At 30.6% G+C, this 19927-nt stretch overlaps 1 protein-coding gene across 15 annotated transcripts in view; it reads right to left on the bottom strand.

Annotated features, from left to right (window-relative positions):
• Window positions 1–19927, bottom strand: part of LOC143237638 (disks large homolog 1-like) — a 262734-nt gene that overhangs the window by 11395 nt on the left and 231412 nt on the right. For all 15 annotated transcript variants that reach the window (XM_076477117.1, XM_076477113.1, XM_076477112.1 and 12 more), the window contains 8 exons: window positions 18490–18592; window positions 16317–16419; window positions 13305–13481; window positions 12192–12264; window positions 11709–11808; window positions 5960–6007; window positions 3585–3635; window positions 1054–1155 (listed from right to left, as the gene is read on the bottom strand). In XM_076477117.1, coding sequence (XP_076333232.1) covers window positions 1054–1155; window positions 3585–3635; window positions 5960–6007; window positions 11709–11808; window positions 12192–12264; window positions 13305–13481; window positions 16317–16419; window positions 18490–18592 — 757 coding nt within the window. The remainder of the gene's footprint in view (window positions 1–1053; window positions 1156–3584; window positions 3636–5959; window positions 6008–11708; window positions 11809–12191; window positions 12265–13304; window positions 13482–16316; window positions 16420–18489; window positions 18593–19927) is intronic.

The raw sequence follows: 19927 nt of genomic DNA on the forward strand, positions 1-19927 counted from the left end.
TACCACATACTGTACCCTGGAGATAATTTTAATTCATGCAGTATTTTTAATTCAACTTTTGTTTGGGCTTGTTTTTGTTTATTTATATATATCTTACCATTTTGCACATACTTGCATGTAATTATTATTTTTAATAAACAGGCTAAAATGAAAGCTAAAATGCTTTATTAGAGTTGACTCCATTATCAAGACCATGAAAGAAAACAAACATTGTTACAACAATGCTCCTCAAGTACAGAGGAAATGTCAGATAAGTCAAAGTAATTAATGTTACTAAGACACCTTTTCCTGGAGAACTAGCCTTGTTTTAATTAATAAGGAAATGTCAGATAAGTCAAAGTAATTACTGTTACTAAGACACCTTTTCCTGGAGAACTAGCCTTGTTTTAACTAATAAGGCATAAAATTTAAAATTTATTCCAGTACTAAAGCTATACATATCAGTAATTAATACACTTCAAATCACAGTAATGAAATTACATATAATAGAAACTGATACAGTTCATCTTATAGTACTGAATTTACTCATAAAAGTTACTAACACACTTGAAATCATAGTACTGAAGTTCTACACCCCAAAAATTAGTATTTATATTTGTTGAAAAAGATATGAAATTATGGTAATTCTAATAAAGAGCCTATATTGAATGATTCATTTACAAGATCAGTAAGAAAAGTATAAACACTAGCATCAATAAGTGCTTACAAATATTTAACAAAGTTCACACCAAAAAACTTAAAATAATGATTCTCTTTCATGGTTGTTTTAATTTTTAAAAAAATCATCTTAAAAATGGATTTTCTTGATGGATTGCACAAAAGCTTTTAACATACACTTTTTACACATTTAACTCTTTATTTCATACTTAGCTTTAATCTCAAATTGTCATTGTCATCATAAGTACTCAAAGAAAATAAAACATTATGTATGTCTTATATATTCTGTTATATACAAACTTACTGTAAATGATTTGATTGTTTATATGTTTCTGATACACAACTGAAGTTCAGTGAAAGGACATACTACCAAAAAAATCTTTTTATCTTACTTACGAGGTACACAATTACCAAATCTGTCTGGATGTTCACACACTAAATCTTCATTAATTCTGTCTTTCAGAAAACCCAAAATAATGACTGGCCTTGTGTAAGAAACTGAAGAGAAGAAAAAAAGAGAAAATATCTAATGCATACCATATCAGTTCAGGAAATGAAATAAAAAAAAATGTAGTAACAGGTTTTTATTTACACCATTATAGCTAAATCAAGCAATATAATCCGTGTAACAGGTAAAATCTTAGAGACTGCAAACTCCTATGTTTTTTAGAAATATAAACTGTGGGTCAGCATCTCTTACTAAATGCTATTTACTTCTTTTGAATGGTTCCACATGTACTAAATAATAGTATTTTACTGTGATGTTTAGTATAATATTGTTGAAATATAAATAAGCTGTCTGACATTGTTAAATTATTAAAAAATTGTTGGGTAGACAGACCACCAAATATAGAAGATAGCAAAATCAGGTAATATATAATATTAAAAGAAAATATTTTTGAATGTAAGCTAACCTTTATAGTTTGTACTTTACATTTTGTGGTTGGTTATCCATAATTTAATATGCAAAAATCTGACAGATAAACAGCATGCAAAAAACAGAAAACAGCTTCTTACCAAAATTCCAATGATAATATATGATGTATTTTTAAACTATGACATTTCTAAAGTGTCTGCTTAAAAACAGGATACCTTTTTAAGGATATTACATTCTTAAACTTAGTAAGCAGACAGAAATATTCAATCCATGAGAGAAACTACGAAAAACATTTCTTTTACTGTGAATTTATGCATTATATATGTGTTTGTGTGTGTGTATATATATACACATAAACACACACATATATAATATAGCTAAAACTTTTGCATATATGTTCTAACTTTAGATTATAAGACTATGGGCCAAATATCTCTTTAACCCTTTCATCATAGGTCACAGATGAAAAGCTATGTCATCTCATTTACTGACTTGCATTCAAAATTTTATTGAACTACTATTTTACGAATTTATGTCAATAATTTTGGAATCAAAATTTAGACTATAATTCAAATTTTAATATTATTCAAAAGTCAATATCAAAAGAATAAACCTAAATATAGATTTTAGTGAAACACATGGTATGTTGAATGTAGCACTGTTTGAAATAAGATGTTTGCGATATCAAAACACTAAGTCTATAATTTTGTATGAACTAGGAACTCAAATTACTAATACTGACAAGCTAGAACAGAAAATAAGAACCTCGTATTTTTTCATTTTGCTGAAATATGGCTTATGTACTGGATCAACCACTATAGCTCCATTCAACTCTTCCAATTCTTTTAAACAGTCCTTTGTACACACTTACTAAAGTATGAGACACAAGAATAACCAATTGACAGCTTAAAATGGTCTCTTTGAAGTTTTCTCAGCCATTTTAATCCATGAAAAGGATACTACATTCTTTTGAACTAAGATTTCATGAAGGTAGATTGTGTGTTTGGTCTGCTTGAAGTTTTATATTCTTTAAAAATCTAAATATCTCTTATTTACTAAGCTTAATAAATTATAGTGGAATTCTATAGTATCAGTATAGTTATTTATGATTTTTTTTGGTTTTTAAACTGTATAAATAAAAACTAATAAATAATTTTGTTTGATTTTTCTCCATGTGCAAAATTTCAAAAGGCTTAGCAACCTATATCCAACAGCTACTGGGTTGAAAAGTTGAAACTAGAAGAGATAATTATTTACTTTGCTTCTAGATTTATTGTTCTATACTTTTAAAAAATATGTTTAATTAATTTATTTCTAAATAGTAATAATCTATATACATATATAATGTATAATAATTGAAATGTGACTGTATATTACAAAATACTACTCTATTCAAAAACAGCAAAGACAAGGAAGACTAAAGATCAGTTTTACATCATTGGATACATAACATGAATATACATACACCATATCAAATGCAAGTTATGTAATGTTAGCTAAGCATGACTGGAAGGTCAATATAATAAAAAATAATAATAGTGTATATAGCTTTATGAGTCTTAAGCTACTTAGACTAAATAACTATATTTCTGTGCTAAAATATATTGTCACTCTAGCACACAAAAAAAATAAATTATATATTTCCTCGTTGTTTTTTTTGTTTTTTTTAACAATGGTTACAAGGTTGGTCAATTGACAGACCCCACATATTTAAGAGTATAGCGAATAATATAAAATATATAGTCTTGCTGAAAACAAATACTTGAAATGTACTTAGGAGGTTTTAGAGATTACTTAAATAATATCTGAGATTTATGGGATGAAGAATAGTTTCCTAGGAAAATCAATGAAAATTATTAACTCAAAATCTCATCTGTCACTTACAATAATAATAATAATAAAAACATCCCTAGAAGATGCAACAAAAATTCAGGTCAAGAAAAATCAGTATAAAAAAAATTCAATATGAACTTGAGTGTACCCTAAAAATCATAAGAAATTCAATGTTTCTCAATGTCAACAAACAAACTAAAATAAAAAAAAAACTTACTTTCTTGTTGAGTGACTGCTTCATAGGATAGTACTGGATCTTCAAGTGTTCCTAAAAATAATGGTTTACTATTATTCATTACAACTACAAACAGAATTAAATTTGTAGTAACTACAAAATTAAGACAAATATTTAAAATATCATATTTAAAACTTTCAGTTAACAGCAGAAATTTTCCAGATTTACAATAATAGCATATCACACAGTTGAAATATAATTATGAATTAGTAAAAATAAAAGACAGCTAAAATCTTGGAACAAATGACAAAACAAAAAAAGCAAATTTTTACTAAGTTTTAAAGCAAAAATATACACAGAGAGAAAGTTTTAATGATCCGGAAAAAACTTACATCACTCAAAAATTAAAACAATTTGCATAAGAATAGATATGTTTACAAATTTGATAAGGAAATTGTCAATTTTTCAACTCTGGCATTTCTCTAAGAATAAAAAATACATGGAATATTCTATTACATGCATTTACTGTTCAGATAAGGTTGTTACTTTTTACAAAAAAAACATCATTGACTTTAGCATAAGAAGATTAATTTTATTGCTTTTGTAAGAATTAATTATTGTAAAATGTCCAGTGCCAGCATGTTTGTGTTACATACTAACTGAATTATTATTTAACATTTTTGCTTACTGTATAGCAACAGAACATTGACACTACTAAATATTTACTGTGCATGTCTCTATTTATTCTGGTAGTGAAGTTACCTATAATAATAACTAATAAACTTCACCTCATAGTACTGCAATTACCCACAATAGTAATTAATAAACTTTATCTAACAGTAATGAAGTTATCTGTAACAGTAACTAATGCACTTTATCTCATACGTAATCTTTGAAAAAAAAAAAGTACCAGAAAACTTCTGCTTAAGAACAGCACAGTGCAAAGGTAAAAATTTACCTCCTAAAATTAACACATTAATTTTCAGCCTTCAAATGACTCTTACGTTAAAATAAGCAAATTTACAGAGAGAGGGTTATCCAGTAACAATCTGCTATTCACTTTAAATGTTAGTTTTATGTTATTTTCTATGATACTCTACTCTTCCTATGGTTTATTTTACTTGTATGACTTAATCAAACATCTACTCTATCTTTTCACTATTTTTCACAATACAGGTAAACACTAAATGAATAAATTAAGAGAAGAAATGGAAAATAAATTATATATTAATTTTCCATTCAAACAATTCTTTTAGTTGCCTCATGCCCAAAGTAAAGCATCTGAATAAGTTAGGCCTACTTAGATCAAACACATACAAAACTATGTATAACACAAGTGGTTACCACATGAATTTTTTGTTTTACAGTGGTATATAATGTTAGATTTGTAAATGCATATCATCAATTAGAATGGGCCTACATGCTCTTCCATTCTGATGTATGTGTTTGGATAGGAAGGATGCCTGGAGAATGCTTATTACCTTAGTGTGTTGTCCCAACAGTGAAGTTTGGAGGTGGTGGTAACATGGTCTGGGGTGCTTCTCATGGTTCTTATACCTTCCATCATGATAATGCTTCATGTCAGAAAGCATGGACTATGATCATGAGATATGATAAGAATAATATCAGAGCATTGCAGTGGCCAGCACAGAGACCTGACCTCACCCTGATAGAACATCTATGGGCTGAACTAGAATACAGAATTATAACAAGGCCAAGATGGTCCTCTTCAGTAGTGGAGCTTAAATAATGCTTTAAGGAGGAATGGAACAAAATACCACCAGCTTTCTACCAGAAATTATAAGACAAGTTTTCTACAAGTATTGAAGCAGTTATTACAGGATAAAGACAGACCAGCATGCTATTAATGTCTTGGAATAAAAATGTTTTATTCATAACTATCTGGGTCCCACAACTTTTGGTAAAATAGTGCATATATGTTTGTGTGTGTGCATACATCATCATCTTTGTTGTAAAGAATGCATTTTGTGATCAAACTGTCATAGATAAAGATATTGTTTTATGGTATTTGTAACAAAAATCAAAATCTGATAAAGACAGCCAACAGAAAAATAAATTATGTTTTTGTGTGAACACTCCAATACAATATTATAGTATCTTCAGACAAATCTTATTAATGTAAATACCCCACCTTAAGTAGCTTAAAGTAATCAGAATCTTACATAATTCAAATCATATGCTTCCAAATTAACAGCAACCAAAAGATATAATGTTCATTCATAAACCCCTTACTTATGTGTTACAAGAACACAGGGAGAAACTTTCCTAAACTAGGAAATCAGTACTTAAAATAGCTGCAGGCATACAAGTGGGAATTAAGCACATAAACTGATTTTGGTAGTTAGAAGGCTGATGTGTAACAGTTATATGAGTATTATTTTAAAATAAATACTTACTATTTGCACTGAATTCATTTTCACTGGCTGTTGATGTGTTCATCTGGTCTGAGCAAAATAAAAAATAAACATAAAAGCAAGGCAAATCATGAAGAGAATAAGAAACAAAAAACTGCTAAGAATAAACAAGCCAAAAGCAGAGAATACCAAAAACAGTATAAAATAAATAACTTCATTAATATTTTTATTTTTACATACTTAGAAAAGCTGTTATCAGAGTACTGTATACATTATGTAAATTTAAAAAAAAGTGATGGAAACAGTGGAAAATAAAAAAAAACTTTTAATTCCTCAAATTCTGTTTAATATTAGGATAGAAAAAGTGAACCTTAAGTGCTATATTAAATTAAAATTTTAATCATGTCATTCACAAAAGCTGCTTGTATGTCTATATATTATATCCTTTTGTGAATACAATCTGAGGATTCAAATTTGTTGTCTTATACATTCCATTTAAAATATAAGGAGAAAAAAAAAGAACTGATATAATGGCCAACCCACCCTGTATTGGTAATCCATATGCTAGCAATAAGAAACAAAAACAACTTAATTTTTACACTTTATTTAGGCTTTTAGAAAAACAATTTAATTTTCACAGTTATTTACAATGTTAAGAAACAAAAAAACCTGGTTCTAGATATCTTGTTATTGAAGTTAACATTTTCCTAAAATGAGAATGTATTTCCAGTAGGTACTTATTTCCTTCTCTCAGAAAAAGCTTTATTGATTAGTAATGCCCTCTATAAGTGAAATTTGTTTGCTCACCATTAGTATTGCAACTCTCACTTCTTTCTGCATATCTATATGCAAATGATCATGCAGAAACCCTCTACCAATAGGAGTGTAACATTATGCCTGTCATAATTAGCACCCTCTGTAACAATGCATCAGTTAATCACTTTAAGGTTGGTTGTGACCAAGTCAATCAGTACATCACTAGTGGGAGGGACAGATAGGAAATGTGAGCAAATGTAAGTATCTATCACAAATTAATTTTCACTTTAGGAGAATGTCAGATACTCTATATTACCTCATATCACACAAAGCTAAAATCCCACATTTAAATGGTAGAGGGCTGGTGAGAGTATGATTTTCCTTTAGAAAGTGCCCAAAGAAAGACCATGAGGTGTGGTAATGAATTATTAATAACACACCAGCTGGATACCACACCTTTGTCTGAGCCAGGTATACTCTTTTCTCTTCATGAATGTGTTGCCTGAACAAAAAAAGCTGGAAACATGGAAGGGGGCCCAAAAATTTCAACAAGGAAAGGACTCCCCCATGTGTAAATGGTTAATGTATCTGATACAAAAAAGTAAAAAATAATTCAAAGTGAGGAAATAATATACCAGGCAAAGAACCTGGATAATCCAGAGTAATGGGAAAAGTTAACATGAAACAGTATGATTCCAATAAATAAAACAACTGACAAAAAACCCACAAAAGAGAGCACTACTTGTCATATATACCTAAGAGCCATGACCAGAAAAAGGAGGTGACCAGGATCTAAATTATCATAAAATTGGAGATGAAGGGAAGGGAAAGGAAACACTGAATGTTTATTGCAAAATAGAATAACACTGATCGCATGCCAACAACAATAGAAACAAAGATTACAGTGAAAGGTAACATAACAAACAAGACGACAAAGGTCAAATGGGGAACAAACAAGAGCATGAAGAACAACATTGAGGTTCCAATCCAGGAAGGAAGCAGACTGGGAAGAATAAGCAATGGAGATCAAATGCAATAACAGATAAAACATGACAGTGGAACACAGAAGTAAATGTGTTAAACCAAAAGGTATGAAGACAAAGCCACCCCATAACCCTCAAGAGAGGAAATCAATAGGCCTCTGTCATGAAGCCAAGTAAAAAGAGATGACAAGTGAAGAATGGCATATAGATTGAAAGTGGTAAATAGATGACACACACTGATATACTGCCATAATTGGACAAGCAATCAAGAAGGCAACACTCCTGGAAAGTGCAGACAGTCTGGCAAGGTACCAGACAAAGGCCACGCATGAAGATGGAATGCAGATAGAGAAGGATAACACAAAGAAATAGGTGCTGACACCAACAGCCACTGTAGAAGTGGAAACCACATTTGTGATGGCCTATATGGCATCATTAACAGAACTTAACATGGACTGGCTGAATAAGAGGATAAGTATATATGCAACAATCAATTCAATTCTGTATGGCAACACAGAGAAGATACAAATGCATCAAAACTGGAAACACATCAATGAACACACAACTCCCTGAAAAATTATAATATCCAAAGACTACTTCACTGGTAGAATCTTGTGTCAGGATAGCTGATTCATGATCAGATTCAGAGAACCTAGAATACAACATGCCAGCAGAGTAATTTCATGGCTGTAGGCTCAATCAAAAAAAAACAGCTCAAAAACAAAATGCCTTAATCAAGCATTTTCTTGCTTGGTGATAGAGGATACCACTGTTGAATTGTCTGAGTGGATCATCACAATCTGTCTCTGAAGAGACAGCAAGAAGTAAAGGGCAGCTTGCTGAACAGCAAAAAATCTCCAAGATGTTTATATGGAGAACAGATTTAGTAGGTGTCTACCATTCTGAAACCTCCATACAAATAAGGTACATCCCCAACCAAAAAGTGAAGCACCCATAAAATCATGATAAGCCAGATGAGGTGGAGAAAGATAAATCCCCCACGGTAGTATTGATCCTATCCAGTACCAGGCAAAGTTGGTCAGTAATGGATAGGAAGAGTAAGAAAGAAGTACCCAAAGGATCCAAAACAATGCAATGTTGGTTGAATAAATTTGAATAAAGATGCTGCATGCAGACCCAGTTAAAAGGAATGAAGGCCTTAAGAGAAGCCCACATCCTTAAAAAGAGATAGAATCTCTTATGTAGTAGGAGAGGGCCAGGAGGTGACTTTACAAACAAGATGTTCTATAATTCCAAACTGAAGTGGAGAAGGCTTGGCCCAACTCAGAAGTGAATTTAAAAACACACCATAATGAACCAAAACCTGAGCAGTTGTGAGAAATGACAGACCTTTAAAACTTCCTGAAGGAGAAACTGAACATGGAGGGGGGGGGGCAAAGTTGATCTGTGAGGATGCTAGCAGAAGCCAGTTGTCTACGTAATGCTGGAAGTGCAGCCCCCTTGAACGAAGAAGTTAAGTGAATAACTGGACAATTCAGCAGAACACACAGAGAGCCAAGGCCAGGCCTAATGGAAGTGCCCAAAAACTGAAAAATGTAATGTAAATGGATAAAATAAAAGAAAATGTCTGAATGCTAGGGAGATGAGATGATGGTTATCAACACATTGACTTTCATAAACCACAGATCTGGAAGAAAAACCCAGTTGAGTGTTAAGTACAAGTCTGCAGTGAACTTGGTAACATATAAAAATCAATTCAAAGATGATAAATAGATTACTGGATACCAGCCTCTCATCACGTTGGGAATCACAAACAGATGAGAAGAAAACCCTGGAAAAGACAGATCTCCTGGTTTGATGGCACCCTTAAAAAGTAGATTTCATATCACTTCTGACAAACACTGGCATAAAATGGGATCCCACAGAGGTGGGAAGGAAATTGAGTGGAAATACAACAAGAAGCAGAATGCCAGACCTACAGAAACTACCTTCAAAACTCATTAATTGACTGTAAATGATCTCCAAACATGAGCAATGTAGAAGAGTAACTGATGTAGAATCCCCCAAAAATGACAACAGGCAGTGTAACGATTGTGCAACTCAGAAGAACAAGAAGTCTGGACTGGCAAAGGGTTAGATGGCGGGAAGCAAGAACTGAGGCAGGAATAGGTGAGTGGGACAAACAAGAAGCCAGTATTAAAATTCAAACTCCCAAAAGAATAAGAGATTTCAAATGTTGGAGAGTCTAAATGAGTATTTGGCATGAAGGAAAACAAAAGCATGATTATCCACTGTATGAGGGAGATGGGGCATTCTGACCCCTGATTTTAACTGATCTCCTAAACGACAAGCATGAACCCCTATAAACAGTGCAGATATTGACCCAGATATTACTCAAATCAACAAACAGAAAAGAAAGCCTGGGTCAGTCACTCAATATGACTCATGAATGAAAAGCACATTCAGGAGAAAGGCTGTTCAAATTCACATCCTTCTTGTCAGAAAAACCAGATGCTGGTATGACAGTATACTCGGCAGGTGGTGGTAAATGTTGTATGAAATTAGACAATTTTCCTAAGATCATAGCAGTTATGTCATCAGCCAGTAACTGTGACCAACCATGAAGAAGTGGTCTGTAAATCTGCAGGTGCAATAAAAGTAATGTTAGTTGTAATTACATGAAACTGCAACTGAATATTTACAAAGTATAAACTCAAACAAACTGAACAAAAAGTATCAAGAGGAAAGAAAATTCACTAATAAAAATATAGCAAAAATCATGAGCAAAGACAAACAAGTCTTCATAGTAAGACTGCCAATTTAGAAATGATTAACGGTGCATTATTAGAGAAGGCACTAGTTACAACAGGAGTAGTGTCACACCTGTCCTGGTGTAGAGTTTCTGCATGATCATTTGCATACAGATTACAGAAAGAAGTAGAAATTACAAAGCTAGTGGCAAGCAAAAAACTTGTGCCAAGAAAGGGTAGTATTAATCAAGAAAGCTTCAGGTGAGAGAGGCAAGATATTGTATCAAAAGGGTATTTCATAATTTTACAGCGAGACTTCTGTAATGATTAACTTTTGCATACAAATTAAACTTGCACCAAAACAGTCTGTCCAAAAAAATAATGCAAAGCAATACCTAATACAATTGTAACATACTTATGCCTAATTTATTTTATTTCTAATGCTCTTATCCAATGAGAGTAAAATCATACTACTTTAGTATATGCATAACTTAAATAACTATATGATCTCATCAAAAAGTATGTAAAATGTGTACCAATTTTTAGGGAAGATATTTTATTTACTTAACAAATGTATTTCCATTTACAAAAATTATGTTGGCCTTTCCTGAAACATTTATGAGTAAAGTCACTTTTAAGAGTAACAATGTATATGTATTTCACACTATTTCTTTAATGTGTTAGTTTTATACAGTTTATTGCAGGTCTCAAAGCTATTTTCTGCTGCTGCCAGTTTTTTAGCATAAAGGCTAAATTTGAAACTGACAGAAATAAAAGCTATTTTTAATGAAAGCTATAATGAGGAGGTGTTATATTGTAATCAGTAAAGTCCTATAGCACAATATGTTTCAAACACATTTGTTTGCCATCTTCTATCAAACAAGTGAAGATAATCTTTCTTATCATGTGACAGAGAATACTAATTTCAGAACTCACTTTTTGAGCTCCCACATATGATGTCTCTAATGCAGCTACTTATGGATTTTTCTATAAGTTCTCCAAAAAACTTACATAGAAATAAACAGTAGATTTATACATAATTACCTGTATGTATTCTAAAATCTTGCTTCCACACTGCCTGTGTCATTGGTTACAATAAGTGTCTGCTCCAGAGCAGATGTATGACAGCTACCACTAAGAACTGAATTTTACATTTTAAATGAAGAACAAGTTTCTGCAAATATAATTACTTTTACAGGTTGAAGCATTAACAAACAGACTGTTATAAGCTATTGTATGATCTTTGAGCAATATACAAGTTTTAAAGGTTAGGCTTCTGAAGAGGTCTGTAACTGATTAACTTGTTGCAGTCAAAACAAAAGATATAAAAATATAACTTACTTTCACCTTCACTGCTATCATCTACTACATTGTCTTTACTTTTCATAAAAGGAAATTTCCTTGAAAAAGAAAAGTTTTTCTTTTTCCTATCCAAACTCATCTGTGAGGAATAAAAACAATACATTATAGAATGTGTCTTTTCTTTTTAAATAATAAAGAACAACTAACTATTCATAAACTTTGACAGATGTTTATTATTATGAATAGCTAAAGTTTAAGACATATTGTTTAGGTCTTCACAAATTATCAAGCTTCACATAATACATAAAATTCCTTATGCTATATTCTAAATATTTCTTTTATTTGCTCATTATTCTACAATTTTAACTTACATTATGTGTAATCACATTCAAATACTTTCTTTTTTCCACTTCTGTAAGGCACCTTTAGAGATTTGTTTTAAAAATTACCTATAATTTACTTGGTAACATTTTTCAATGTCTTTTTTATATGGAATATTTACACATATTGACAGGTTTTTACCTTTCCATCATTGTATTGGCATTTTCCTTGAAACTTAACAGATTTCAGTCTTGCTCTTTCTCTCCTTTCAACCCTTACAAAATAGTGCAAGAAAAATTGTTACTACTGCAAACTTTTGAAAACTTGATATTTTACACTAAGCACAACTGGAAGATAAAGATTTTAATGATTTCTTGTTTTATAAAACAATTAAGCTTAAAAACTAATACAATTTGAAATCTAAATGTTTCCAGTTATCATCTCAACAATTAAACAAACATCATACGATAAAAGCTTTTAAGTGTTTATTGAATAATAATTAGTCACAACCAGGTAAAATTAAATTTTAGTTTTTCTATACATTCTTAATTCTCAATTGCAAATCAACAACTGAAATATAGCAACAACACTACTGAAAAACAAGAAGACAACTTGATACTTATATATTTCATGGTTAAATCAAATTACAGTTTGTAGGAACAATTACACCACCAGCTACACTCACTCTCTATGTGCATATATATATCTATTTCATATTTTAATTAACAGCCATTATTAGAGATATATTTCATAACTGAAACTTTGATTAAATCACACACACATAAAAAGGGTTAGAATAAGTTTATTGTATAATTATAAAATAATAAGTTTATACATAGAGGTAACACAACAGTAGAGCTAGACTTCATAAATTAGTTCAAGTGCAGATGATTGTTGGCTTTTTTTATTTAAATGGAAATGAAAGTGATCTTAAAACAATTAAGAGATAAGAAATACACACCTAAAGTAGCATAAGATGAAGATAGACTTATGTTTCTATCAAAACATGTCATATTTTTAGTAAGTCATTATGCAGTTTTAATCATTGTTTTAAGCATTTTACTAATAAATAAGATATATACATATTACAATCAGATGGTGGTTACACTTTTAATCAGAAACAACTCTACCAGGATATTATTATTATACAAATTTGCTCTTTGTCCTAAGCATGCTTTGCAGAGGAAAACAACAACTACGACATAAAACTTTGTTTTCCAGTAATTTACTTTCTCGTCATAGTAGGTCTTACATTTTTCCAAAGTTCAAATTTTTTTATCTTTTTAAGAAACTTAACACATAACTCAACCTTACCTATTTTTACTAGGAATAATACCAATGCCATCTTCTTCACCATCAGGATGCACAATGCGTGCTTGCCACCATTCATCATCACTGGCATTTATGACATGAATAATATCACCAAACGAAAAAGCTAAACCTCGGCTGGGCAAGCCACTATCTCGAGAGGGTTCATAGTCAAACAAGGCTCTAGGAAATGGAAAAACACCAAGTTACTTCAGCATGGTAGTTCTTACAAAGCATTGATGGTAAGAAAACCATGTTTGTAACTAGAGACAATGTTATGAAAGCATGTGTGTGTGTGTGTAAGTGTATTAAAATAAGCAGACACTGGGATCTTTCATTAGCCTTCAAACTATCAGTTGGTTTCTGTATTGTTTACTAACAGTAAGGTCCACACATTGAATTATATTGTTGTTGCTTTTAACTCTGATACAACACATTGTCAAGAACTGCATAAAGTACTTTGTGGACCATAACAGCAATTATCGGGATTAAATGCAACAATGATAATATTTCAGTTTAAAGATTTTTGTATGACTCAAATGTTATTAGGGGCTGTGTAATCAATACAGTCATAGACTCACAAGCAATTTATGCCTATGAAAGTTTAGAAAAATATTTTAGAAGTCAAAATGGTCCAAATGAAACCCATCACTAAATCTGGAAGTAAAAACACAAAGGCAGAGAGTACAAAATAAGAAAGTTTATAGCTATACAGGCATAATGAAGAACAATATCTAAATTAATATATCTACAAACCTCTAGAAAAAAGAAAGAAAGAATGAAAGCTAGAATTTTTACCTTAAATGTAAACCAATGCTAATAAAAAACATATTGTTATTTTATAGTCACCATCAGTAGACAAGTATGTATATTTAATAAATATTTACAAACAAAACTTAAATAAGTAGTTTTTAAGTTGAATCCAAAAATATTTTAGCTCAATTTTTTTTATATTTCACAGAAACTGCATACTTTTTCACACTTCAGATACTTACAAAAATCACAATATAAAGTTTTTTTTTCCTTATTAGTGTCAGTATAAGGTTATTTTTAGTTGAGTGCTCACCATGAAACAATTAAAATGTTAAAGAGCTGCAGGTTTACAGTTCCTAAACCATGTAAGGTATCTGAAACTACATTAAGCCAAAAATTGAAAAATACATATAAAACTGTAATCATTAACTACATTTAAGAACACAAAGTAAATTTTCTGCAAATATATTATCATATTAACCTATTAATACATTATCATGAATTTTTACTGTTATTTATCAACACATCACCCTGAGGACTTATATTTACTCCTCTCAACATTGAGCTTATATAAGCATCTAACCTATAAACACATCACTTGAGTTTATAGCACTAGTTATACACAGGATATTTAATTTTGATTTAAAATTCTTTGTTTCTATTTCTCACTGATCTTTCTTCTACACTGGTTAATTTTCATAAAATAATAGTTTTAATCTAAATGTCTTAAGCATTTTTATTTTTAGCAAATAACTTTTAACACAAGTCAGGAAAGTTTTCGAAAATGTGTTGTTGGTTAATATCAGCAAAGATGTGTTATAAATAGGATAATTACTAATTTTAAATAATTTTGTCATTATCCATTTAAAATAATAACCAAGACTACAATGCTATAATAATTGTCATAACCACTGTTTGAAAGACATTTCATTCAAATAATATTCAGCTGTATGGTCACTGTTATCAGTTCTTTCAACCTCAACAATAATTCTCAACTTTCTACGTTACATCCACAACAACAAAGATTATTTACTGCTCACTTACACTTTTTTAAAAATCAAACCTTTAATGCAAAAATTTCAAAGATTTTCTTGATATAGAAACATGAAAAGCCTGTGTTATAATAATGCCAGGGATATATTCAGGATTTTCCAAAGGGATGTGCTAACTTTTGAAAATGTTTCGTAAACACAATCAAATTAACTCCAAATTTTTCAATGCATATACTGAGAATCTCCATAATGTTGCCCCACATGGTAGATGAAGTTGAATACCATAGCATTTTGGGATAATGTACATAAACACAAAGAAGTGAATCATTATGCATAGATCAGCATGAGTGTTAGAGTGTATTGTATTAGTAATACAGAGAGAATCAGTTGCCAGGGATATATTCAGGATTTTCCAAAGGGATGTGCTAACTTTTGAAAATGTTTAAGTAAACACAATCAAATTAGCTCCAAATTTTTCAATGCATATACTGAGAATCTCCATAATGTTGCCCCACATGGTAGATGAAGTTGAATACCATAGCATTTTGGGATAATGTACATAAACACAAAGAAGTGAATCATTACGCACAGATCAGCATGAGTGTTAGAGTGTATTGTATTAGTAATACAGAGAGAATCAGTTGCCAGAAAATAACCATTATTTATTTTAGTACATCTCTGAGGGTAAGTGTGCACATGCTACCCACATTCTATGGTGGATACATCACTGAATGCCATTTATAAAAGAACTTTTAAGACCAGTACACTCTTGTTGTAAAACAATTTCTAATACTAACTTTCTAACATTACCACTTTCTGTTTCATTAAGTTAAGGTGTAAGTAATTCCTTGCATTAATAAATGAAGTGCTGCTTTGTTACACAAGCATTCAGTTCCACTGAGAATGAGCTGCTCGTATAATGTAATCCCTATTTGTCAAGAAATCTGATGTTTTAAAAATTCCTTATTGATCATTCATATGTTCTATAACACCCCTTGTCCTCAAAGAAATATCTATATGGGGTAACATTTTGCTGTGTTTCTATATAATATGAAAAGACACTTGAAACAAAGTATATCAAATCATTATGACCTTTCTCAAAAAATCAGTGACAAACAACCAACCAGTGCTAAATTTATAAGTATGAAAAAGAAATAAACTTTGAAGATTCACCAGTTAAAGCTTAACATTTACATTAACCAATATACTGTACTAGTAAAGTATGAACTTTATGTTCCTGTTATGTATGTCAGAAGATCTGCAACCAACTTACCTAACATATAATGAGCGTTTCTGAGATGTCCGTAAGCTGCCTGTTGTTGTGTTTAACATCTGTTCTCTTAGGTCATGTATTTTAGCTTCAAAACTATTATATTCTGAAAATATACACCATCAAATGAACAACAGTTTGTGAAGGTTTTCAAAATACTGACCATAGAATGTTTTAAAATGCTACATGTTACACAAAGTTAAAAAATAAACAGGATTACTAGCTAAATAAAATATAAAAGTTATTTTTTCCACTAGTGTTTTGTTTTTTCTTTTCTGCCATTTAAAAATGTACTTGAAGGTAAGAACTTGTAAAAGTACACAGTGTGATAAAAATCTAAAGAAGTATGCAGCCATACCTTGTTTTTTACTAGACAGGATTGTTCATACCCACAAAGTGAGCCTATACAAACTAAGATACAGAAGTACATATTATGCTGAAACTTTCAGTAGACTTGCAGTTATACCCAGTTTTTAATAAAGAAGACTATTTATACCCATGAAGTGAGGCTATACAGACTAAAATATAAAAAGTAGTGTACAGAAAATCTAAACAACCAAGCAGTAATAATCAGTTCTCCATTTGAAAGGAATATTCATACACACAATGTAAGGCTATACAGATTGATATTAAATGTCAATACTCATTTACAACTTATCCTTGAAACTAATTCTAATAATAAAAGAAAACATCTGAATATTGCGTGATTAATATGGATACAAACATAAAATTCCGATGTCCTTGTTACAAATCACATATGTAGGAAAATAAGCATAACTCATCTTGATGACAAACATTTATGTGTCATATCACATATTTATTGTTATCAACTGTCCTGATTAAGAATGAAAATATCATGTAACATACATGCTAACTATTCTTGTGACTAATGTCCATACACTATAGTATATTGACCAAGTGGCTAATGCCATGTAAAACAAATTATTCCCAGTTATCCAGGTGAATAACATCCACATGGTGTGTATAACATTTGAACTATTGTCAAACACCAAGGTAACTATTGTCAATACCTTGTGATATACATACTGTTTTCACAAATGTCCATATTCTATAACACATGCACTGTTCTCAATCATTCTGGTGATTAATGTTCATACACCATTTAACAAATATACTCTTACACTCATTTTCATAATTAATATTTATGTGTCACATAATGTGGATGTTGTTGACAGTAATTCACATAAATTATGATTATTAGCAATATAACATATGCACTTTTGTCAATCATCCTTGTGAACCTATGTCAAATAACCTGTATACAGTTATTATTCTGGTGATTAATGCCCTTATCATGTAAGGTAAATACACTGAGGTCAGTTATCCTAATGATTAATGTCTGTGTACACAGAAAGCCATGTTTATTTATTTCATGTTCACACAATGCAACCTTTTTAACAGGATATTTTGCTTTTTGTTCTTTGCTTAATTTTGTGTTTATCATATTTTGAGTGGTTCCTTTTTATGAGTGATGCTTTGTTTATTTTCTTACAATTTAACTTCTATCGTTATTTAAGGTATTCATTTGGCAGTAGGTTTCTTTTTTACAGATCAAATCTGGTTAACATATACAACATTAATATATACAAGTATTTTATTTCAGTTTTTCTTGCTGTACAAAATTTTAATTTCTGTATATGCAATGTTTGAAATTCTTTATTGCAAGGTTATGTGTCACAAAAAAACATAACTTACGAATGACATTTCAATCATAAGATGATGTAGAACTGTAAACTTTATTCTTGAATTGTGTTCATTTTTCTATCATCAATTACAAAAAATTATTTCTAAATTTAACTGTCCAATATCTTATAGAACTCAAGTACACTCAAACTATTAAAAGAAACTAAATAACACTATCAATTTTATACAGAAAATAAGGTAAATAAAAAAATCAGTGACTGCTTGTTTCAGGCATTCATACAAAGTCTATCTGAGCTACCCATCCCTAATTCTTAACTGAAATAGTATTAACAAGGCAATTAACCAACAGCATCCACCATCTCTTGGGTTACTTTATTCAAATAGTGGGATTTCACTGTCACTCATATAATGCACCCATGTTATGAAACATTGGTGAAAGTCAAATATTAGACAAATATGGTCAATAATGTGTAGACACTAATCTGAAAGAGCCCCTACAAATGAAGCTTACCTTCAGGTCTGTACTGTACAACCATAGCTACATTTTGCCCTGCTCCCTTTAGTACTATAGCAGCTTGCTCATGAGTGGCATGTCTCAGGTCAATCCCATTAACCTAAGCAAACAGAATATCAGTAAAATGTTTTTAATAAAACCAAAGCATTCACTTCTCACTTATAGACACCATGCTATTTTTTGAATTATATATTATAGCACAAAGACCTATGTCTATATTATCTCACCAGTTAAGTTATCAACTGTTAACCATTTATTTATTTCTATGATTTAGGTTTTTAAAAGAATTAAAAGTTTATTATGCTTAAAGCAGAGTGAAAACATACTTGTAAATGGATAAAAACACTTCCTTCTTACTTCTGAGAAAGTACATATGTGTGTAAAAATATTAACATCAGAGCATTAGAGTTCATCTAAATTATCAAGTTTGTTATGACTTATATTAATGAAACAAGTGTTTAATTTAAGTCCAATATTTGTTTCAAAAAGTTTCAAACCTGAGCTCATTAACCACAAAATCAAACACTAATAAGTCTCTCCTTTAATAACATGTAAGTTAATTATATTAAATATTGGAACAGCCAATCTTGTTAGAAATGAACAAATTACTGTATGCACAAATTCCATGTTTAAACACACTCAACTGATTAACTAAAGCAAAACCATCTTTACTGTTGTTACATTCTCATTAAAAGTAATTAAATAATAATCGGATGACTTCTTCACTCCCACCTAACTGATCATTCCTTTCATATTTGAAAATGATTTGGAAATCAATAAACAGCTTCAGTTTTTGAAGTAATCTATGGTGGTAACAGGTTTCAGTGCTATTCTAATTACACACATTTATACTTTTTTGGTGGTTTTCTATATTAAGAGAAAAAAACTGAAACTAAAGGCCACAATGTTTATGGTTTCGGTTTTAGCAGAAAATCCCATTACTACATGTCTATACTTAGGTTATTAGACAGTTGCTACAGTGGGTCTAATCTACCTAAATGACTGCTGTATATATACAGGTGATAACACTAAAGTGATAGACTAATACACTTCTTACAAGATGACAAGTTGGATTCAGGAATACTGTGTTTAATTCCATTATATCAATACAGATAGCCTGTCAGGTTTTATCCTGGTAGCAAAGTTTTAAAAGTTTACAATTTTAAAAATTTACACACTTTGTATGAAACTACTGACATGTTTTGTCAAATTATGTAACTGATTTTATAAAACTTAAGAGGTTTTATTGCAAAATTAACAGTCTTCAGATAATGTATTGTTGACTTTCTATGTGAAAAAAAGAGAAACTTGCATAAGCTATGGATGAGGCAATTTTGTTTCTCTTGCATGACACAAATTTTGATCAATTCTTTTTTTCCAACAAATGTGTTGAACTTTTTTTCTTGTTTATTTCTGAGCTTAAATGTAAAAGTTA

The sequence above is a fragment of the Tachypleus tridentatus genome, chromosome 13, assembly GCF_004210375.1.
Source record: "Tachypleus tridentatus isolate NWPU-2018 chromosome 13, ASM421037v1, whole genome shotgun sequence".
Classification (NCBI taxonomy): Eukaryota; Metazoa; Arthropoda; class Merostomata; order Xiphosura; family Limulidae; genus Tachypleus; species Tachypleus tridentatus.